Below are 24,708 nucleotides of genomic sequence, written 5' to 3'. Positions count from 1 at the left end.
GCCATACCTGTGTTCATCAGCATTAAAACCAGTTAACCCCAGTTAGTCAACCAGTTCCTCAGGATGTAATAGGTCCATATGATGGATGCTACTTACACCTGTTTTTTTTACCTGTGCACTACAAAAGAAGTTACAATAAAAACAAGTTATAAACATTTTGTATTTTTCCCCATTGTGATGTCCATAAGACTTTATTCTGATGTTTATTTCAGCATCCACATTTTTCTGTCAGATACAGCACTCAAGACTCATAACACTATAGGCCTGACAGAGTAAAAATGTTATACTTCTCTTTATACTATCCAAGTGCCAAATTCCTGCCCAAACAAGATGAATCCAGATTATGCAAATATGTTTAGTGATCACAAGGATTTTGCTGTTTCTTTTTATCATATTAACACCAGTGGTTATCCAGGAGGCTGAAAATGAATCGGTCAGATGTAGCCTGCTTGGTATAAAAAGCAAATATGTAGATGGCAGTAGCAAACCTGAGAGACTATGGAAAATCGCAGTGCCGGACAACCAGGAAAACATTCTATATAAAATAGGCAGAGATGTGTTTGACCACCATAATCAGGATGCTGTTAGTTGAAGTAGCGTGGTCTTTACTAATGGTGCTACTGCTATTGGAAGCAGATGGAGGACTCTGAAGCCTACAGAAGCCTTTTAATTATTCCAATTAAGGTAAATGTTTCATACATTATTGCAGACACCAATGAAGCTTTAAGCACAGGAACATGAATGCTCTTTACTGGCCAAGTCTTTTAGCTGCTCTGAGTCCCATTGAGTACACTGGTCACTACAGCTCCTAAACCAAACCTGTAGCGTTGGTCTCCAGGGCCAGCAGGGCATCATCACGGTATATCAGGTGATGTCTATGTCTATGCCACCAAGCATTTAACATTAATGGTTTTTTTGTTACTTTTTGTTTCCTAAACATGGTGAGAAAAGCTATGATTTTTTTTAAGATTCATGCAATATAAATGCAAATGACACTGAATTAAAAATGACATTGTAACCATCATTTCATTTCAGGTGCAAGGATACATAGCCATCATGTTACTGCCTAAATTCTTGCTGAACAGCACTGTCTATACAGAAATTCAACAATAAGGATTGGTTCCCCAAACCAAAGCATCAACTACAATGAGTCACACGTTTTAAAAATTACTTTATTAGCTTTATTGACTGTGAAATATCAGATCTGATTTTAATTTATAAGGCAGAAAAATGTGACAATGTATTGATTCATTTATTTTATGACAAAGCTCCAGGACTTGAGCCACATGTTAGTACCTGGATCACAGTTTGGTGATCGTTCATCCCAATGAATCAGGGGCTTCTACCATCTTACAACATATTTGAATTCCACAATTCCTTCCCATTTCCATGACAGCACAACCCGTGGAGAAATCAGGTGAGGAGACACTAGAAGTACACAGTATTCATGTAATCACTAAGTGAAGTGAATAAAGCCAGAAGCAGGTCAGAGGAGGAGTTCTGACATGATTTCTAACTGGCTTATTGATAACCTTCATCATCTCAATTTAGCAGAAGTGTGGGGCACTTCCTACTAGCCATCCACCTCACTGCCATACAGATCAACTGGCCAAACTAGTGGTGCAGTACTCTAATCCCAGAGTAGTTTAGACCACAATGTAAAAAAAATATAGCTCTAGTAAAAATCACGCACTAGCCCTCACAATGAAGTCATTTTCTGTCAATCCTCATTTCTCTGGGTTAAAGAAGAGCCAGATAGACGTGCCTTGTGAACCACAGTTACAGAGAGACAGTGCTTTAGGGTGTGCTGTAGTTACACTTTACATGATTATTAAGAAAATACAAACATGGACAAATAGTAATTTTCCATAATCTCACTCATGTTAGCTCTACCAAAGTGAGATCAAGTTGGTGGCTAGCTATGGTAAACAGTGTGATGGCATGATCATCTTTGGAGTGTGTGCTGCTGGCATTGCTGGTTATGAGTATTTGTGTGTGTGGTGTGTTTTTGCAATGTCATCTGGGAAAACACTTGCGATAGATGTGTGAAGACAAAATTTGAGAGGCTCGTCTTTCACAACCCTGAGCTTACAATGCCCCTCCAGTAAGGGGTCTCACAAACAGTAAAGGGTATAAAGTCCAAGTGAACTGGGTTTGTGGCATTAGTCTAATTGAATCCACAACCATTTATTCATTCCTTCAAGGGCAGACTGGCTAAGACAGGTTCACATGAGGCAGCACTTGTTCTTGTGGTTATGTGGGCTTTTAAAGCGCAGTCTCTGTTTAGGCCTGTACTTCTCCAGGTAGGTCAGCTGCTTGCTGTTGATGGCACCCCGGCGTTTCCTATTAAACAAAAGAACAGCCAAATCAGCCACAACATGAAACACTATTCCAGCTTCTCCCTGTTGAATTGTAACAGAAGGTGCCAGGAAGAGCCGATATTAAATCTGATTCCACTCTACTGTTCTTTAGAATGGTAGATATAGAAAAAAATGTTTTTGATGGTCACACCATGTTTATGTTCACACTCACTGTCTTATGAACTGGATGGCATCTTCATACTTCATTCCACTTTCTATCAGTGCTAGCGCCACCAGCACAGGAGCGCTGCAACATAATTGAATTCAAGGAGACAAACTGAGTCAAATTCAGGGGAAATAGAGCAGCACAAACAAACCTGTGTGTCCTGCCAAACAGGCACAAAACAGTTCCAGGGAGAGGGTTTCTCCTCGTTTGCTTGCCCTTTTAGAGCAAGGCTACCACCTAGTGCATGTGAAAGGTAGTTTGAGTTGTGCAGAGCTGCCAGCAATGATGTTGGCATGCTACATTACGTCCACTTACAAAGAGATAACTCAAATATGCTTCTAAAGACAAGTGATGGCATTGTTTAAGTCCCCAAAACCTGCTACATGTAATGACGAGAAGAAAAACATCTGCCTTTTTTTTGGTAAACATTTATAGGGATCAGTGTTTTTTGTATGTTTATTTTCCTGTTCTAGGAACTACAGTTCCAATTGTCTTAGAGAAATCTACTTTTACCATTTGGCCCTAACCCCTGACTACTTTGAAGTATCCAGAGAATACCAACCAATACCCTGAAGGCCTCATAAACATCGATAGCAAAACAAACTTGCCTGACTAAAACAAACATTGGCTCCCTGACAAGATGTTCAGAGGGCTCCCACAGGACCAGCAAACTACGTCAACAAGGCTGGTGCATCACCAGCCAAAGAGCGAGAGGAGGGAGGGAGAAAGGGTGAGAGGTGTAGAGAGAGAGAGAGAGCGCAGTATTGCCATTAACTTTCCAGCCCTGCCAATATTCAGCTGGGACTGCGTAGCCTCCTGCTCTAACCATTTATGCATTGTCGCTTAGTTACCATCCGGATGCATTTTCACAAGCATGTTACTAACAAGAATGTAATGACCTACAGCAGTTTGCATCTATGGAGGGATTCAGGGGAGGTGTGTTTAGAGGATGCAATTGAAAAAGCAGCTCATTGGCCACTTCCTGCTTAGTCAACAGATGTCTTCAATAAGAAACTGGGGCTAATATCAGAAAATCAACCCCAGGCAAACAGTTGATTTTGCCAACCGGTTCCACTCACCGGCCCAGTCCGGCAACACAGTGCACTGCCACACAGCTGCCTGGATCCTCGCCAAACTTATTCTTCAAGAGTGTAAGCCAGTCATCCACGATCTTCGTGGGAGGAGGGGCTCCATCATCAAAAGGCCAGTCCTGAAGTGAGAGTGAGAGAGATGGAGAGTGCGAGTGAGTGAGAGCAAGCTTCAGTGTCACTGTTAAAAAGTGTTTTTGATAACATAGGCCTAGCAAGTTCTGCCATCAGTATTATCTGAATATGGAGATGTCTGTGTGTGTGTGTCCTCATCACCACAGCCTGTGCTGTTGAAACATGCTGCCTACAGAAAGAGGTGCCACCCTGCACCTCTGACTCAACACTCTCTTCTGTAGCTCAATCGCACCCTCAGTGAAGTCTCTGATGTCTCCAGTGTGGTTCGCACAAGCTCGGTCGTGGCAAACACAGCATGTACTGTAGTACTCATGACCACATGTTCTCTCCCATTTTAACCAGCACCATCAGGAACACCACAGCACAGCATGCAGCTCCAAATGCAAGACCCGAATCAGATATGTCAGGGTAATGCCTCACAAACAGGCGAAACGAAACGTTTCCTAAAGTGATTCATAAGACATAACCTGATATTGAAGGCAGACGCAGTAGTAGCTCTAGATACATTACAAATGCATTTTTAAAGTAACTGCATTGCAGTCTCACTGAAAGATTTCACTGGGTTGTTATCCGAATAGAAAAAGTACAACAGGATATAATTGCATTTAAATTTTGCACTTCTTTTATGCCAAGGTATCTAAAGGTTTCGTACATTCTTTACTTAACATGGACAATTGATTTCATCCAGCAATGTACTTTTATATTTGATATAACCTTAGATTTTTGGGTGAAAATACTCAGAGAAATACAGACTTCTCTTGATGTTACTTTCATATCTGTAAGGGCATACTTGTAAACAGGTCATAACCTGTGGCTTTGATTTAACATCGGTTAAAAAAATACCAGTTAAATCCAGTAAAGACGTTAATAGCCCCCAGCCCCCGGTGGGTTTGTCCATAGTAAGAATTAATTCCAAGACCTCAAGCCATGAGTTCTGTGAGCTGCAGGAAAGCAGCTCTGTCTCCTGTCCCAGCCCTGCAAGCTAATTGTAGCAAAGGCCTCAGCATTTTCCTTGAATTGCACACCTGCTATTTCTCCAGAAACTTGACCCTCCTGTTAGAGGAGAGGGAGAAGCCTTTAGCACCTGTTTCCCATCAACAAACACTTCCATTTTCAAACACTCCGAGACACATGGTCACGCCTCTTTTCAACAGGATTATTCTTCTTGTTTTGTTTCGTTTTGTTTTTTTCCACAGCTTGAACTGACTGCAACACTGTGACTTCAGGATGTGAGCAGATAGTAAGATGTTAACTCCAGGTTCCTGTCATGGACAGAGTTACAACGATAAGCTATTATCAGTGGGAGAGCTGAAGAACCCTGATGGTTTTTCACATCCATAGCACCCTTACCCTTTATCACCAATGGTCTAGTACTATTTTTATTTGCACACACAGAGCGATAAACTCCAGTGCATGTTTTACTGGCAACCATGTTTGTAAAGCTTGCTGTAATGTTTCCCAGACTTGAGTACCTGTATGTGTGCAAGTAGTAACTGACAGATGATCAACCACAAACCCAGACAAAATTAGAGCTATTCTGAGAATTCTATGCCTCCTGTTCAACCAACCCAGTCAGTATGCCGACACCCCCAGCTCCAGATAACCTCAGTTCTCATACACACTGAAGCACTGCTCTGATTTGGTGGTGTACATCAAACGCTTGCAATTCAACTAAAGTCCTGCAGAATAGAGGGGAAAAATCACTGGAGCCATGGGAGAGATGAGAAAACCTCCAGTGTTCCACAGTAATGACTGAAAGGAACACCTGGTCTTAACCTGGATAATAACCCTTGCATGCCACTTTCTGCAGAACATTCTTCACAGTAATGAATTAGAATACAGCGTACTTAGCCTGAGTAACGCAAGCTCTAGAAGCTATAGGTGGAAATAAAATTGATAGAGAAAAGGTGGCATCCTATAGGTAGAACAAAAAAGGCTGGGATGGGTGGTGAACTAGACCACATAGCCAAGCTTATGTAGTTGCCATTTTTGCCTAAAAACTAGTACAGGTCATTTAGCAACAAGATAACTATGGAGTGGGCGGATTACTGAAGCTCCTGACATATTTGCCTCTGCTTTTCTAGAAACACAAATAGTTCTTAATAGGAAGAGCATTAAAGTGCATTTTAAGGTCTCTCTAAAAAAAAAAAAAAATTCTTTTAAAAAGAGCTCTCTCTAGATTTAGTCTCCTCTTAATGGCACTGAGGCAGAGGCTATGTTACATAACTCTGTCTGCTGTGTTGCATGTCTCACATGCATTGGGTTATTCCCCCTCACCCTCCACCCTTTTTTTAAGGGTTACAGTAAATCCTGGGATACAGCCAAACAGGGAGAGTCCATCCAAAATCAAGTAACTAAGCTAGGAATGGGGGAAGGGAAGAAAGAGAGGAAAGAAAGAAACCAAGAAGAAAAAAAGGGTGTGGAAGAAAAGCCCTTGATGTTGGGAGGTGGGGTAGGCATAAAGTGAGACCCCTTTCAAGAGCTGCAGAGATTTGCAGACATCTTTTTACTCCAAGTTTCACAAAACATCTTTGTTCAGTGAGACTGTACTTAGAAGAATTTTGCTTGTAAGTGTGATCCAGGTTACCAAGATATGCCAAGATAAGATAGCCCTTAGATGAGCACTTACTCTGTGATGGTCTTTTAACAGAGTAATGCTTTAACTTCTGCCTAGACCATATACCCCATATTCTCTTAAAGCCATGCATGCTCCTGGAGCCCATAGAGTTAAGCACAAATGCCACATGACAAAGGAACTCCTTTAGCTGCATAGGGTTATACATGCATGTATAAATGCATGTGGATAATAATGTTTATAATTTCAGGAAAAATATGAGAGCTCATGTCTATAATGGAATCAAACAGAAGAGAAAATGAGTTTCCACTTATCTATTCAAACAGAAAACGCATGCAGAATTCATCATCCTCCTACATGGAGGGAATATGTGCAATGGAACAGAAGAGACACGATGTGGGGGGTTTCGGTAAAACTGGCAGCTCTTTAAAGCATGTGACAGCACAGCATGCCACTCACCATAACTGTGATTCCGTCCTTCTCCAGTGGTGTCTTATCATAGGTTACTTCACAGACTCGCACCACTGTAGTTACACCATACTTCTTCAAATCCTACAAGTGCAAAGTGATTATGCAACACCATGTCAACACAGTCTCCCAATTAAACCTTGCTCTTAACACGCTGTAATTTAACTACAGGATCAGCACTGCACAACTGTGCTAGAAGAATGTGACATATTGGAAGAAAAAGATTACGGACTTTTCTATTGGAAGGTGACATGACAATGCTAAAATATTTGTGAAAAGGGATGGAGGCATTATCTGCACTCAGTATTGTTGCTATACTGGTGTATGAACCTGCTAGTGGATCATGCTGACTGTACTCAGTCCTCACCTCAATGAATGTGCTCAGAGTGGCGTTGGTTGGGTTGTGCGTGATCAGGAAGCGCATGTTTTTGTAGCAAACCTCTACAGGGGCTGGACGGTTCATCCTGACCATGCCTAATAGCCAACGTATAGGTAGCGTGCTATAGGCCAGGCCAGTGTCCTCTGGGTAAACAGACCTCTAAACACACCCACTGACTTTACTACAGTAACCCCCTGACTCACAGGGCTACAATGACTGTACTCTCAGTGGAAGGCCTTGGCGAACTGCCGTGTCTCCTTCTATCTTTCAGAATAAATAAAAATGGGGGCCTGGTTCGCGGGGGCTTCTGGAAGCTGGGCGCATCTGGTTTGAATGGGGCTACTGGCGGGTGGAGCCCTGGGCCACAACGGCCAGTTAACCCATCTGGTGTGGTGGTGGTGGGGTGGTCAGTCAGCAGGGCCAGAGCAAGGGAAGCAGGGAGAGCCTTCCTCTGGGCATTCAGGTCTTGGGGCCACTGAGGCTCAGGCGTGGAGATGTTGGGCGTGGCAGTAGTCACCGCTGTTCTGCAAGAACTCCATCAACAAGGGAGAGGATGAAGAGCAGAGCTGAGAGAGAGCAAGAAAGAGAAAGTTATTGACACCAACAAAGCCCCACCATGGAACACTGAAATTACACTCGACAAAGACACAAACATGACAAAAGACATTCACAGACAGGGTGAGGTCCAGGTCCAACCACTGCGATACTCAGAGCTTTATCATACGTCGATCATTTTTAAATTAGGAGCAAACCACAGAGTAAAAATTATGCTATAAATTGTACCATTTTACGTACAACCCTAAATCCTCCAACAATACAACGGCCAAAAACAGGTACTCGACACATAGCCAACAGGTTCGAAAAGGCGCTGTCAAAAGACGGAAAGGCTTTTAAGAGCCAAGGGGGACGAAAAAAGTAGCCACCGCTGACTTGACAGGTTCTCAAACACGGCACTCCTCGAAACGAAAGCGGTACTAACGTTTTAAAATCTAACAAGGAACAACTAAAATGACATGGCAAGAAAAAAAAGCCTTTAAAATAAACTTTCATCTTACAACGCCAAACGAAGAGAAAGAGAAAAAACCGAAGTGCCAGCACAGCGGTAGAGCCAAGCTCGCTGCGCGCTTACCTTGACGTACGTCTGCGTTCCGTGCGGGGTTGAGCTCGCGTCTCCGGTCCCGAGAGCCCAGCGTAAATGACCGCGCTCGTCGACAATAAGAAACGTCTCTGCTCTGAACCAGTTAAAGCTGCCCGGGCTTGCCATATGACACTGACAGCACACACCGCTAATGTCACAAACAAATGCACTCTTAATGCTCTTAGGCGGGGTGAAAACCCGACCCCTCCCTCTCACTCTCTCTCCGGCCATAAAAATAGCACGACCAATCACACCAAGGTAGCACTCCGGTCTTAGACACTGACCGTGTCAGGGGGCTTTGCTAAATGCACCTGCTAACGAACTGACACGCGTAATCTCACATGCTCTCTCTTGTTCGCATCGCAAGCACATCATTCCAAACCCCTTACATGTTTTAACTCCTTTTTCTTTTCTTTTTTTTTGTTTTTAAAGCGGTGCTTCAAAAACAAAAGAGGCAAACGAACACGATCGTGTGTCCTGTGCTGACACTCTTACAATACCCATGTGTTAGATGTACCTTCTAGATTTAGGTGAGTAGATGATGAGAAAAGGAGAAGACATAACGCAAAGTTCTCTCCAAGACGCTAAAGCCGTGTCGTGTGTCAGATCAGCAGTCTGGGTTAAAGAACTTGAGAGGAAACGGGCGGAAGACGTACTGATAAAAGTGACGTTCTCCACAGATGTTTGCCACACTCCTCAAAAAAAGTAAACTGACAGGGCTTGGGAATTGGCACCGTACGCTTTTCCTAAACGAATGCACAAAATGACTGAAACATGTTACTCTAAAATGACTTGGGCCTAATAGATGTACACTTTAGAGTAACATCTGTTACCAATTTTGAATAAACGTTCGGTAGCATGTTTACTAAAACAAGGCATATACTGAACCAAGTGGCAATTTACAGTGGCGTGAGAAATATTTAAACCACAGCGATCGCTTTTTGAAGCATTTTCTTTATTTGACTGCTTTTTGTTTAACCAAGTCTAAAAGACTGAAATTTCTGTGACAAAGTTCCAGAGGCAAAGGTTCAACTTTGCCTCACAAACATCGACTTACTTCAGCTACTTCGCCAATTTCTAAAACAGCCATGCTCAAGATGTTTAACCAATAGCTCTGCAGTTCAAAATAAATGTCTTTATAAAAGATACTACAGTGAGTGTAATAGCAACTAATGTATCCAGTTTGACCATACTGATTTAATTCTCAAATATATATATATACACAATGTTGTATACCAAAAATATTCTAAATTTGTCTGTAAAAATGTGTGTAGCTCAAACGATTATTTCATGTTTGGCATAGAACGTAACCAAATAAAAAAAGACTGCCAGGTTGAGTACAGTGACTTTTACATAACTGCAGCAAAGCCTAGCCCAGGCCCATTTTCTGTGCTTCCAGAACACCTAATGAAGAACCTTAGGCAAACCAGCATAATGAATATTTCAAATCCCTTAAAAAACAGAGACGGGGAAACCACCTCTGTACAACGGTGGCATCTTAGTTTTAACACTCCCACCAAAATCGAAACAAGCTTATGTAACCTTAGCCTGGGTCTCGAATCCAGCTGTCTTGAGTTTCACAAGGATGTCCAAGTGTGGTCAACTCACGCCAACCGTGAGGAGACGGACTGAGGATGGTCACTGTGAACACTAGAAAAAAAAGTCTTACTGATGATGCTAACTCCAGCCTTCCTCATCACAGATCAATGCTAATTTCAGTCACGTGTACACGTGCTGATTCCCCAAAACATGCAGCCCGATTCCAGTCCAGGCGTGGTCAACACATCCACCACATCGTTGGCCGAAAGTCAATGCTAAACTCACCTTCAAGCTAGCCTTCTATTGCTCTCCTAAGTGAGAGCGGAATGCTACTCGGGAGTAATCCCTTTACGCAATGCTGAGGTCAAGCATATAGATGCAGCTCAGCTGTGGCTATCCACCTCATGAACCAGGAAAACTCACACGAGAGAAAAAGGAGACAGGTGGCACAGAAGATGCAGTAGGTGCAGCATGCTCACTGCCACACCTGTGGGTCACAAGGAACTTGTATACAAACTGCTTCAGAATTAAACTGGGCTAGCTGATAAGTCTAGGTTGTTTGTAAACAGGCTTACACAAAAGGCTTCCTGAATATTTTTTTTTAGATCAGAAGTCCTGGCAGAGTATCAAACACACCCATTATCTAAAGGACAATGGGCGTAATAATTTAAAACGAGGACAACACAATCACGCATGACTCGCGCATGAAGCTGCTGTAAATGAGCAGACACTTGGCTGTGCCACCCGTGTTTAGTGTTTGGCTTCTCCTGCAGGGCACCAAACCAAACCTTGCATTTAAGAATGTGATAAACACAACTGTAGGTGACACAAACAAAACACATGTACACACGCACATGCAAATCCGAAAACGTATCTAAAACTGAATTAAAATCACAATGTGTAAGGCCAAAATAAACACCAAATAGGTAAACAAAGAATACAAACAAACAAGTATGCTTACCTTAAGAAGTAAGCCTTATGAGAAGTGCAGACATGGTCTTAATCAGGGACGTGACATAAGAGGCTCAAGCTTCCCCAGCCAGACACAAGTATCTACACTCTGCACAACACATGCAGAAGGCACAGCCGATTGTGCACAGTCTAGAAAAATCTAAAGCCCATTCTCAAGAATCAGATCAGTTTTGAATACAGCTGAATTCAACAGGCTTTCTTTCTATGCTTAGAAACCCAGAGGGTCTGGGATGTCATTTGTAGAGCAACTTAGGATGTGACTAACTTGTGTAATGTTACATCATTGTTAAAATGAATACAAACATGAACTCTAGAATTCACATCAAGGACTCCCAGAGTCAGGTGGATGTTCTTATACCCATATTAAATAATAAAGTTTCCATTAATGTCTGCCATTAACACCAGACAGTATTAGTTTGATTAGCCCAACATTGGTCAAATAAATGTTGAGAAAGTAATAAAAATGATAATCAGTTAAAACTTTGATTCAGAAAATATTACAAATAGCTAGATCACCCACTAAAGAGTCAAGCTGTTGCCTTCCTGTTAGGCAGAGTTCTGGACTTATTGCAGAGGTTACTGGTGCATACTGTGTTTGAAATACAGGTCTGACATTAGCATGGCCACTGTAATCAGCATTTATTTAACTTGGGAGGACCAACAGAGGAGTTACCCTGTTCACATATCACTTCACATGACCCTTGTGGAAGCGTTCCCTTCTGCTCGCCCAACATCATGGCCAGCAAATACCAGCAAATTGCACTTGGTAAACAGTACCTGCATGGAATCCAAAGCAATACCAGCATTTACAAAAACAAAACATAAATAACCCTAAACAAACAAACAAACAAAAAACAAACAAACAAACAAACAAACCAAAAAAAATATGCACGCCTCATTCCACGCGGCACGGGAACGTGGCACACCTTCCAACGGCATACTGATGTCAACACAAAGGCATGCTTTCTCCACCTTCTCCCAATGACGTTTTAGCAATGCAAACAACTGCACCGCACGCTCTGACAGCTACTCGAGGAGAGGGGGGTGGTGCTGAAGCGCACCAAAGGCCCACAGGTGCCCCTCCTGCATGCCAGAGCCGAACCTAGCCCTGACGGGGATGAAGATGGCCCTTGGGCCATTCTACAGGGCACTTGACCGAGGATTTGAGCTGCAGGACACTGTGCCTCTCACTGCCATCTGTGTTCTAAATTTAACCCTCTAGCAGCTGCCATCTAATAAATTTAGGCGGAGCTCAAATGAAGAGGGCCTCTGCATTTTAGATAAGCCAAAAATGTGGCGAGCCCTATGGGATTGTTTTGAAATATGAGTATCCCCTGACACGCTGGGTGCTCCGGACAAGCATCACATTCATGATACAACTGAATGAATTACCCATGTGAAAAATAAGTAGATGCAATTTACAGCCATGTAGCTACAGACGTGCAAGTCAATGATGTCCCTGGGTCTGAAAGACTATTTCATGTTTGGAGGCATTCCAAAAGAACTTATAAGAGCACAGATTCCATCACTCTCACACACACACACACACACACACACACACACACACACACACACACACACACACACACACACTCACACACACACTTTACTTCAACAAAGACAACTACAGTGTGAGCTACATACTGTTTTCAAAATGAAAAGTGCATGCAGTCAAAGCCATACAGCTGACATCAACAGACAAAGCTTAGTATTTCCACTTACATCAAAAAACAGGCCCCCAAGTCCTGGCTATTGTCAGTCACAGAAAACATACCAAAGACTACATAAACAATAACTTATCACTTATGCTCCAACAACAGAAAGTGTGACTTTTAACAAATTGGCTAGCCCAGTAAAACGGCTTTTCATGGCTATTATGATCAATCATGCCACAAATAAACCAAACTCAGGCAGAGGAAAATCGCCGGAGGTGTGAGAAGAGAATGAATTCATTTCCCCATGTAAATGCCTGATGTACCTATTCTAGTCTGATGATGTCCAGCCAAAACCACCTGTCAGCATTGATATACATATTACCAGCTCTGAAAGCAGAGTCGAAGACATAGTTTCTGATTTAAATTTGCCCAGTGATGGATTGACTATTTCTCTGTTTCAGGTGCCAGGTGTGCAAAGTTTATTTCAAAACATGGTAGTAAAAATAAGTGACAGTGATCACCTTTAAAAGTAAAAATATGCATGGAGCATACTGCACTAGAACACAGTCACAAAATAAATCCAGGATTCCATCCAGATATAGGGCGCATTCAGTGAGGTTAGATTGTGGCCTTGAAGATTTTTCAGGATATTATCAATATCTTACTGGAAATTCCATCCTTGGACCCCAAAAAGGCACATTCATACATTGCAGCCTTTGACATGATGGCACAGTTTGTTCAAGTAAACATAGTGAAAGGAGATCATGCTAATGACAGTCATCCAACGAGCCTAGTTTTTACAAGTCAGGAGTAATGCAAACAAACACTTAGCCTGAGAGACAGAAATGGGCCTGAGCAGACACTGCCGTCACTGACACACGTAACACATGGAAACCCAGGGGAACAGATGCCTTGAAGACAACTTAATGCTCAATGACATGTAATGAAGGCTTTATTTAGTGAGTTCATAGAGTTGAATAAGCCTGACATCAACACCAACGATGATGGCCATTGCAAAACATCACCCTTGTGCTTCTTTGTGGGGTGTCGGCCAGAACATGTCTAATGCCAACAACCAAATAAAAATATTTCCTATTCTGTCCTTGCTTCAAAGCAGCTGCCTGAGGGATACTATAAACACATGACAGCTATATCTTTATCCCTTTTGACCTGCTGTACCTGATGGCCCTCAAAGCAGAATGAAAGGATGACGAATGTAATCCATTTGAAAACAGTGAGGTCACCCTGTCCCTTCAACCACACGACAAAGCTAAGCACCAATCAGGTCATACTGAGAAATTTCTAGAACACAGCGACCTTTTTGAGTGCATAACATGCATACAAGCCCAAATCTGAACCATCTCCTAAACAATACCTTCAGTCATATTAGTATATTTGTGGCTTGCATGAAGTGACTGGGGTTGGAGATCAATTTTAACTGCACTGCCACAGAGACTGACATGATTGGGTATATAGTGTGTATACCAGTGTAAAAAACAAACACATTACTTGTTTTCCCACAGAGTAACTTCAGCTGATGCGGATTTCCTCCTTAACCTAATGCAGTTTACTTCAAGAGTGGGGAGCCCCTTTGAGGAAATACATGTTTCCAAAAATAGGACCACTTGAAATGTGTTTTTTCAGCTGAGCCTAAAGGTTAGTGTCAGACAAGGGCTGGGATAACTGGGCTGGGCAGAGGGAAAGCCACAAGTCCTGCTAATTGTGTTTTTTTAAAGCCATTTGAGACAGACAGACAAGGAGGAAGGCCAATGCACATGCCTCAATTTGACCCATTGAGGAAGCACTGCTTCAACACGGAAGTCAGAATTTGATGAGCTAGCCAAAGCCCATGGTCTGGTGTCACCCTGGAAATATCCTTTACCACTTTTGCCTAAAGAGGCATGGTGACCTAGTTCGCAGTCAAAAATGTCGGTCGCTGTACTTGAATCCAATTGGAGGATGTTAGAGAGGTGTACCTGATTTGCATACAACAAAGGACAAATGAAAACAGGTAGACTTGCTGTGAATGTTCTGAGCAATCTCCTAATGACAAGTGCCAGCGATATGATCCAAGCTGGCTCTTTTAATGGAAGTCCACCTGAGGCCAAACAGGGCCAGGCAAGACCCAGCTGAACTCTCTCCAACATCCATGATAGACGTTTACATGAAATAGCAGTGATCTCTCAGTAAATTTCAACCTCTTCTTCAACATGGGCTATTTGGTCATTTCCCGTAAGAAGAGCCGAGAAGAAAAAACCCAGTGCAGATTCACAGCTCAGATCTGGTCCATGGTATAATCAGTGTGTCCTAGGCAACCCAACCTTATTACTAGTTTAACAGCATGTGGTTTACATTTGCCTCTTAAATCCTATAGAATAATAATGAATAAATGTTCAAATCAAACACCAACTGTATCAAGATGTTATATTCTATATGCATTCTAAAAGGACCATTTAATAAAAATGTAATTAAAAATACTACCTCAAAACTATTTTTTTTTAACCAGACACCAACATTTGTCAATGTCTTTACTAAACTGACATTTTACACGCTATTAAATGTAGTTTACCACTAAATGCATTTTTCTCATTTTACTATTCAAGAATAATTAATTGGAATGAAAGGTCATAATGAACCTGCCAAGTGTGCCTTTAAGAGAGTGTCCTACTTCTGCAGCCCAGTCTCCTCTAGATAGCAGGAGTCCAGTGTCAGGCCCATCTGCCTTCTGTCACTCAAACCTGTGCTGAAGCAGTTTATTTGCCCTTTCACAAAACATGTGTAAAATACATTACCCTTAGTAACCATGTCACTGCTGGAGCTGCATGATATGGAAATTATCATTTAATATCCCTAAAGCAAAACTCCTGCCATTGAAAGAAATGGACATTTGAATCATGTCCTTAACACAAAAACAAATGGACTGCAGTGACCTCTTCACACATGACCCTGCACAGGTTCCACATGCTCAACTACATTTTGTCCCAAGATTATCCACCTTCATAGTAAGGGCTAAACACTGCACCCTCTTAGACCAAGGCCCTTTTAGCTACAAGAGTTCCAATCCTAATTGGTGTGCTGGGGCTTCCCAATACCCCTGGGCATCCCTGTGTTTATCTTTAAGACAGAGCCTGGAGCTCTACTCAAAGATGAATGCAAATGAAGCCTGGAAAACACGATTCCCACAATAGGAATGGTCCGGTGGAATCCCCACAGGAAGCGTTTCCCTTCATTGTGTCTGTGTATGCTGGCCTCTGGGATATCAAGGGAGATCACTGACACAGGCTTGCTCTCTGCTTTCCTCTCGCTTGCTAACTTTTGATTCCTTGATGGAACTACACAGAGCTCATGACGTCTCCATTCCATGTATAGAATTTTGCTTTCCATCAAAAAACAGTGTTCACTTGAACAAGTCAGACCCATCTCATCTTTCCTTATAGCACGCTAACGCAATCAGTGTGTTAGCACGTCTGTCTTGATGTATTGGATGACTAGAGCCAGAGCAAACCCAATAGAGGTGGACCAATTCAGATATTAGGAAAATATTCTAGAGCTTTTATTTTTGTGTAACCCTAAACTTTATTAATTACACAAAGCACTGGGGAAAAACGTTTTCAGCTGTAGTGTTATTGCTCTTTCTAGTTTGAGAAGCTTAAAACGTCAAAAAGAGTGACTACTTTGATTTTAATAACCAACATTAGTTCAGTACAGCATCCATGATTCACTTAAATGTAAACAGTTTATTAAAGGAAACCTGCATTTTCATATGTATTCTTTTCCCATCATTCCTCTCACTTTTGATATCTCTCTATTCCATGGTCCCCTTCCACTGCTTCTCTCTCTCTCTCTCTCTCTCTCTCTCTCTCTTCCCCCCACCCAGCGTTACATTTAAGTTTTCAAGTTTGGTTTATTTGTCACATACATAGTCATACACAGTATAACTCGCAGTGAAATGGTGGAGACTGCTCTGTCCAAACTGAGGAAAAAGAAAAACAGGCGTGCACAGAGAAATATATATATATTCTATATATGTACAAAAATATATTAACAATGTATGTACAATATATGTATATTATGTTTATATACACAATATACAATGTATATGGTTGTGTGTATATATATATATATATATATATATATATACACACACACACACACACACACACACACACACACACACACACACACACACACACAATGTACAGATCCATTTTGTAAAATGACATTTACAGTTTTTATGTTACATTTATGGCATTTAGCAGACTTTGTTCTTTATATGATGATGTTAAAGAAGTAATCATATAAAGATCATATAACAATCTGCTCTCCACTAAAATCTCTGGAAAATGCATCATTGGAAAATGTTTTCTGTACACTGTCAGGACAGTTGCATGATTAAGACGGAACTGATTATTTTCAGTGATACTGTTATTATTATGTTAAGACTTAGAGATTACAATTCAATCTACAATATAAAAACGCCGTCACAATGCACTCCACTTGTACAGCAGCGATTCATCAGCACATTCACAGAATACTTAAGGAGATTACAAGCTTATTCAGCATGGACACAGAAAAATTCTCTACTAATTCGCTGAGTAGTAGCACAAGAATGTCATTCTCTACTGTGGGCTTAGTACACATTACTCGTCTGATTTACCTACTCTCCATTAAGCAGAATAATTACAGGAGAAGTTGTAAGTTAGGTAATATATAAATAGAGAGAGGAAAAATTATGCCCTTTATCAGCAAGGCAAAACTGTTTTTAACAATTAATAATTCAGCACATCCTCATAAAACATATCCCTCCCCCCCCCCCCCCCCCCCCCCCCCCCCCCAAGTCCTATTATAGTGGTAAATCTCAAATTATAACCTTACCCTGCAGATGACCCATTGAGGACACTTTTCTTCTAGTTTATTCAAGTTGAAGAAAATTTGTCTCTCACACCAGCCGTGCACACGGTGCAGCAGATGTGCGCAGTTTAAGAGGCTAAATGGTCTGAATACCCATTCACACCTCAACCACTTCCTATTTTAAAAAAAAACAAACATGCTTCCTGTGTATTCGCATGCAAACTTTAGCCATCAGCTGCGAGCCCTACATTCATTCAGATTTTAAATACCAGTTCGGGGGAGCATGACTCAGCAAATCATAGTTTATAGTTTAATTGGCTAGTACTACATTTAAACAGTGTGTTCTCTCCTGTCCATCCCTATTCTTGTCTTTTGCTCTCTTTATTACACAGCAGATAAACAGGACCTTCCTGGCAGAGTCTGTGAGAGGGACCCTCTCATGGAAAGGCATGATTACAGGAAGATCTTTCTTAGAGCAACATGTCTGTTTCTGGCATGTCATTATGTAGCAGGTTACTCAGAAACGGGTTCATACACTCCAGAATGATTCAGGGCCTGCAGCAGTTCATGCCCAGTATTTAGTGCCAAATAAATCATAAATCACAGTCACGTTTTAACGCTATATTAATAATAATTAAATCATTGTACAATAATACTAATGATAATACTAATGATTTGTTTGCTGCAATTAAAAACAGAGAGCAAAGGTCAGTTTCAAAGAGAATTACCAAAGATTCCCAACATTTAATAGTTACAAATAGTTTCTATTTCCTTCAGCCTATCATCACAAATTGATCTCCGAGTGTTTTTAATTAGGTTTACCATCTCATCTCTGTCCACATAGCCTACAGCACAGGAACAATCTTCTTTAATAAAAAAAAAAGGCCATCCATAATATTTAGTGCCAGCATTACAGTGATCTCCCACCCCCTTGATCCTCCATTTTCCACCTCTGTTTATGTCCAATGTTCCAGCCACACAGTTCATATTTTCCTAATAAAAGGGGAGTTTTACTGCTGTACAGTACAGGAAGCCACCCCTAGCCCCATTGTGGCAGATAACGTCACTGGTTATGCTTCACCATTCTGGACCAAGAGCAACCCTGCCAACACTCCACTGCTCAGGCACCGCTGGCGGCTAAACGGGAGCATGGGGCGAGGGCTGTCAGCAGCACACCGTGTGAGCAGCAGGTAGCAGGAAAGCCCGTCCCTGTCTGAGCCCTTCCTGTACTGGCCTCATTAGAGCTAGGCTGAACCGCACACCTTCCTGGCTCACAGCTGAGGGCTAAATCACTGCCATTTAAACAATCCGAGAACAGAACTCAAAAGACATCATGTTCCACGGAAGGAGCATTTATGAGCTAAACAAAGCATGAGGGTGAGTTTGTGGTATGGCATTACCTGGACTTGCATAGCAGGTTATTTTTTCCTTCTGCTTTGTAAACACTGCAGCATGACATCAATACTAGTACACTGCAAAATTTAAAGTTGCTGTTCTTATAGTTAAACTGGACAACATGCAACAAACAAACAAACAAACAAACAAACAAACAAACAAACATGATGAAAACCTTATCATTTGGTAACTCTCATCAGCCATCATGAACAGTTTTGCAATTTTTTGCCCTGCAGCTCTTAGGGGAAGACTATAGTGAGACTATAGGAAAAATACAACTATAGAGAGATTATAGCAAAAAGACTTGATGGACCTTCATGAACAAATGCATTCAGGAAAAATCTAACATATAATAATTTGCTTTTTTCATTCAATGGTTCAAATTTGGAAACATGAATCGTTTCAGCTCTAGATTCAAGTTAATATTTGCTAGATCAATACATGCCAATTTTATCTAATTTTAATGTCTCCTGTCACCTATTAAGAGTGGATAATGAGGAGAATGGTAAAATGCACTTAAAATTTGAATTTCTCAACTTTGTTTTGTTTTACTTAAGATTTATTTTAATGAAATTATTCTATACTTGATGAATTAGTCAGGCACCCTGTTCATCTCAAAAGTAAAACTTAAGAGAATAGTTTTCCAGGTGTGGATTAAGCCTGTTCTTGGACTCCACTGCTGAGCCAAAGGCGAATCATAATTAAAAAATTCTGCTCAATCTTAGGCTTGAATTTAGAACACTTGCTCAATGTGCTTAATGTGAAATGTTCTATAAAGATATAGATCAGCACACTGCCTTCAACACACAGAAAATATGATACAATTTTCAAATGAGACATGTTTATTAAAAATATTCCTAACCAAATATGCAAATGGCCATTAAATAGGAAAAGGGGAAAACACATAACATGCTCAGTTTAATCAACCTGTTAGGTGTCATAAATGTTATTCAGAAATGAACAGAGAAGATGTGAACTGGAAAAACAACCCATAATTATAAACCAGTCAGGTGTGCTCAGAATATATTTTCAACCTTGCTCCTATAAAATTCTCCATCCCTTTCTGTGCTGAGCAAACAAGAGCCCATTCGCATGGGAGGGTGGACCAAATTTAGGCCAATGTGCCTTTTTTTTTTTAATGATATGTAAATGAATGTATGTAACTGAAACTAACGTCCACGCCCCAATCACTCATCAAAACAGTAATTGGCATTTTCTTCACTTCCCTCAAGAGGAGGTACACATTTCCATACTGCCTGCAGTACGCTCATAAATGTTTTTGCAATTCCGCAGCGTTAGTTTATGTGTTGCTCCTAACTGTTTTGGTAGTACAGGCACTTTGGCATTCTCGCTAGCAATGCCAAACTGGGCAATATACAAGAAAGGTTGTTGGCAGATACGCTCTATGTTGTGCATAGAGGTAAGACTTATTTTTAAATCTGTATTAAATCACTGTTGATAAAGTGTTATGGTTCAATGCTATGGTTCAGAGCACCATCTACATTGTTTGGCTTTTCGATACAGTGGGACTGTTTGTTCACCTATTTCCGACTGTTTGTGTCCATGTCTGAATAAATAGAAAAATGGGTATGATCTACTTCAAATTTGCATGCTGTCAAAACTTTCTTGGGTTAGGGTTAAGGGGGGGAAAAAAAAAAAAAAAAACTTGTTGCAATTTACCCATGCAGATTGTTGCAGTGTACTCATGCAGATATCTGCATGGGTAGACTGCAACAAGAAGGCATTGGGTATTACATTAGTTACAAATTTAACTATGAATTTTGATGTGTAACAATAGATGCCCTTCATGTAGCTGTGCAGAGGTCAAGATTTTCTGTCAATGATTATAAGCAGGGTATTCATACCATACCAAACAGGACATTTCGTAGGAACCTACTTGCAGTGACTAGCAACTCTACTTGTCCAGAATTTATAAACCTAATACAATCTACTTTGTATTAACTTTAACAAAACAAAAAGACAGAGAAATGGTGCATAGCACAATGAATGATGTACAACTGCAAAGTCACAAGACACAGGGACTCGCCTAGAGTGAAACTGAGACAGACCCAGGATTCAATGCCAAGATCACTGGGTAAGGAAATGCAATGTTAATCTTGTAGAACTGGGAGAACATGCAGGGCAACGACCAAGTGGCAGTGCAGCCCAAGTAGCACAGAGCTTTTTAAGTGAGACACATTTGAGCAGGTAGATATAGTTCAGGCAATGACAAGACACCAACCCCAGTGCCGCCTGCCTGACGGAGTTGTAGTCCATAAAAATTACTTACACCACCCAGTGTGAAAGTCTGTTTTGAAAGAGGAGCCTCATGTAAGTAAATCATCCAGTCTCTTTGACAAATGCCAAGAGTCATGCAAGCATAATACCTCAGAGCCTGGGATGAAATAATGGCGGCCTGTGCATCCTGCTCAACCATGAAGAAACTTGGTAGCAGAAATTCTGGAATAGGCCAAAGCCTACACTGACAGCGTTCTAGACTGAGGGGGCTCTAGTCTATTGCACTGCTGGCTCTATGTAGTTACTTTATTCTCCCACATGTAACTAGATCTTCTGAATTACGATACCATTAAAAGTAGTCTAAATACAAATATACATACATGCAAACTAAGTTACTGTGTAGTAAAATGATGTCAGTAAGTTATTTGAGATGGGCTATAGTGGTCAGTCATATCCCACTGTGATTGTCAGCCTTTTTCAAGGGTGACCGGAGGAGTATTACAAAGGGGTGAAACCCACTTAGTCTCGTCATGTCGACCAGTGCAGGTTGAATGCAGGTTAGCCTGACAACTTGAGGACTGCAAGCTAAAAAGAAGGTGACTTGACAAATTGAAGGCTGAAAAGCCTAACTGATGAAAAACTTGAATCAAAGTGAAAGAAACTACAATAGGAGGGTTTGCTAATCTTGTGATGTCTAGTCAATGTCCCATAGCAAGCCAACATTTAGCTTTGACTATAATGATTAAAGATCTTGGGGAGAAAACCGTACACAGTAAAACATATTGGATTATAAAATCATCATCATCACAGGGCATGACAGAATTTTTTGAAAACTTAATTTTTCTTAATGAAAGACATTTAGACCTGGAGTAGCCTATATAGGCATAAGAATCTGGTGCAGACGACAGAATGATCATAAGAAATGCTGGTTGGGAAATTCTGTGCTGTGTTTTCAGGTTGAGTTAAATTTACTGAGTTGTCATCATCATCTTGTTTGTGCCAGGCAAGTAAGGCTTGTAGCATGGTGAAGTGAGGAAGCATTTATGTTAGTAGACAATAGGCCAAAGGGAGCCCCTCTCCCTCAGGCTGACTTGGTGACTAATATGGACAACATAGCCGTGGTGTCAAATATTATGGGTAGTGATGCTGAAATACTGGAAAGAAGTGCCGCAGTGCAAAGTAAACAGTGTGCAACTGTAGCTGATTAATGCGCTTCAAGATTACCATCCTAGGCCATACCCAAACTACTGCCCTCAGCCCAACTCTGTGAAGCATTAGTCACAAATCATTCATAAATAGAAAGTACACCTACCTTCAGAGCAGTGCCATTATGGCCACTATGGGTCACAACAATGGCAGGCACCAGCAGCCAAGACAAGAAAAGTCCTAAATGCAAGGTAGAGTGAAAATGTGCTGGTAGTGAGACTTGGATGCAAGAATATGGCATTTCAAAGTGTCCTTAGATGTGGCACCAAAGAACTGTCTGGGCACCACAGTTAGAGTTCTCTGGGTAGCCCTCCATCCCTCAGGGAGGGGTCATATTTCATGGCACCAAATTTGATGGCCATGAGCCACAAAATCAAAAGCTTGCCACAAACTGAGTAACACAACCAAATGCCTTAAGCAAGGCATCAAGGACCGCTCCAGCTGTTGGCTCCACATTAGCTGACTGAACCGTGGACGTTGGGACAATGTACAAGTGTGAAAGAGAATGCAATACGCCCAATACACCCAGTTTAAAAAAAAAAGTATTTTGGGCCAAGATGAGGGAGGAAGGGGTGTCCAGCCTCAAATAAGTCAACGCCATCTTAATAGTGTTCAACAAGATAGTCACAATGCAAGATATAATATAGGACAATTCAAACAAAGCAATTTATGATTGCTTGGAGATATATCATAAAACATGAGGATTCTCGAAAGAGGGGAATCTGGTGTGAAGGGTGAATCAATTGTGGATGTAGATAAGGCATAATGTCCTTAGAGGATAAAGAATTATCTTTCTGCAGCAGTACATCAGAGGGACATTCAGCCAAAGAGCCATCGGAAAAATCAGAACAGCACCTCTGAATTGCCAAGAATAGAGAATTTAGCATCCACACACGTTGACAAATCATCCACGTCACGCTCTTGGGTCACTAGCTAGATTTCTTGGCCGCTTGAGTACGAGGCTTGTCAGACAGGTTAGTGCTTAAAACATTTCTTTAATTCTCACCTCAGGCCAACAACATTTGATACAAACTAGGAGCGTCATAAGGGGATATTATGGGGCAACCTGTGGTAAAACAGGCAGTTAGCAAGGATGCTACTCTGGAAATCCAACAATAAAACGTACGTGCCAAACGTTTTGGCTAATCCGGGTCTTCGCTGAAGAAACAAGCAACAGAAGCCCAGTGGGGTCATTAATAAAAATCCGAGAACGACTAGATGAGATTTTGAACCTTTTGAAATCACCCGGCTGTGTACGATAAATTCAAGTTGTAAACCTGAGTTCCTGTAAGCAGAGGAAAGCGAGTTTTCGTTCTAAGTGAGCACACCGGCAAGTGCCTGAACAAGTATCCAGTAACCGCTATGACAATGGATTACCACAATTAGCTAGGTTAACTATCTTGAAAGTGTCTCTCAGATATCGTTGCTTTAAAAGGTCAACGCAAACTGTGACAGGACTATTTAGGAGCTGTACGAACAGTTAAGCCGATAATAAAGTTGCTAGGTTTTGTAGAAACATCACAAATTAATCGACGGACAGAAGAATTAAAATATTCTAACGCTATCTAGTTAGCTAACGCTAAACCTATAGTTATTTGCTTAGATACACGTTAGACAGCGCGGACACCCCTCCAGTTGCCTCCCCGCTAGCTATAGCGTTAGCTTGCTGCCTGCTTTGTCTGCACATTTGGATGCATTCTAGTTAGCTAGCGCTGGCTTAGCTAGCTACTACACTAAGTCAGAAGTATAAGTTAACCACAGTTACAACACACGTCCAGTTGAACATGTTAACAATTAATTACACAATGCCGACATACTCTACACAACTTCGCTTACTGATTTATGGTTCTATTAAACTGATTAGCAGTGACTGCTAACTGATGTAGCTAGCTAGCTTGTTAGTGAACTTAACTAAAACTCGCACTGCTATCCTAGCTTAGTAAATCTATTAGCTAGCATAGCGCAACACTAAGCCGCCACCGTATCATTTTCACATAATTAAGGACACACAGACAGCCTTCTTAGTTACTACAACACTTTAACGCATACTCACATCTCAGCATTGATCAAATTGGCCCATGTGAGGCAGGACTAGTAGCTAAGCGATGTCATTTTCTCCCTCCTACCGTATCCATAGGGACGCACAGTTACGATCAGCTTTAGCTTGAACATAAGTGGGGTGGGACCCTGTAGTGGGGCAGGTGCGACCGCGGGGGACTAGAATAACCGCGTAAGACTAATGTTTTACAACAGAATGATGTCTCCTTGTGTTCTATACATCTGCTCTATGAGTACTTAAACGATAAAATTTACTCGTTCATTTTGGGATGATAAGGGAAAAGAACAGACAAAGAAAGTGAAAATGGTCATACTGCGCCATCTAGGGAATAAAACGAGTTATTGTAAAACTCTCAGATAAGTCAATGAATACAAGAGAATCATGCAGTTTCAGAATTTTTAGTCAACACCGCTTAAGGACATTTTAACCCAAAATGCTTGTTAACGAAAACGTATATCATTTTATAAAGACCGTATCTAATTGG

The 24,708-nt window shown here is 41.3% G+C and overlaps 1 protein-coding gene across 3 annotated transcripts; it reads right to left on the bottom strand.

The window, feature by feature from the left end:
- Nucleotides 1–1,154: 1,154 nt before the first annotated feature.
- Nucleotides 1,155–24,326, bottom strand: ptp4a3b (protein tyrosine phosphatase 4A3b). Of its 3 annotated transcripts, none has more exons than XM_026999985.2 (6): nucleotides 24,219–24,326; nucleotides 7,160–7,737; nucleotides 6,784–6,876; nucleotides 3,606–3,736; nucleotides 2,533–2,607; nucleotides 1,155–2,343 (listed from the first exon to the last, which is right to left on the bottom strand). In XM_026999985.2, exons 2-6 carry the CDS (start codon nucleotides 7,262–7,264, stop codon nucleotides 2,226–2,228), a joined length of 522 nt encoding a protein of 173 aa, XP_026855786.1. In that variant the 5' UTR covers nucleotides 7,265–7,737; nucleotides 24,219–24,326; the 3' UTR covers nucleotides 1,155–2,225. The 3 variants fall into 3 exon arrangements, with proteins under 3 accessions (XP_026855786.1, XP_026855787.1, XP_026855785.1); XM_026999986.2 differs by lacking the exon at nucleotides 24,219–24,326 and adding an exon at nucleotides 22,272–22,333; XM_026999984.2 differs by lacking the exon at nucleotides 24,219–24,326 and adding an exon at nucleotides 8,301–8,467.
- Nucleotides 24,327–24,708: the final 382 nt, after the last annotated feature.

The sequence above is a fragment of the Electrophorus electricus genome, chromosome 10, assembly GCF_013358815.1.
Source record: "Electrophorus electricus isolate fEleEle1 chromosome 10, fEleEle1.pri, whole genome shotgun sequence".
In the NCBI taxonomy this organism is placed as follows: Eukaryota; Metazoa; Chordata; class Actinopteri; order Gymnotiformes; family Gymnotidae; genus Electrophorus; species Electrophorus electricus.
Note: the sequence above shows the minus strand (reverse complement) of the source record. Positions and strands in the feature narration are given on the sequence as shown.

Coding starts and splice junctions, on each gene's coding strand:
- ptp4a3b (XM_026999985.2), bottom strand. CDS start 7,264: ATGGTCAGGATGAACCGTCCAGCCCCTGTAGAGGTTTGCTACAAAAAC. Junction 6,877..7,159: donor CTCTGAGCACATTCATTGAG/GTGAGGACTGAG, acceptor TTGCACTTGTAG/GATTTGAAGAAGTATGGTGT. Junction 2,344..2,532: donor GCCATCCAGTTCATAAGACA/GTGAGTGTGAAC, acceptor TTTGTTTAATAG/GAAACGCCGGGGTGCCATCA.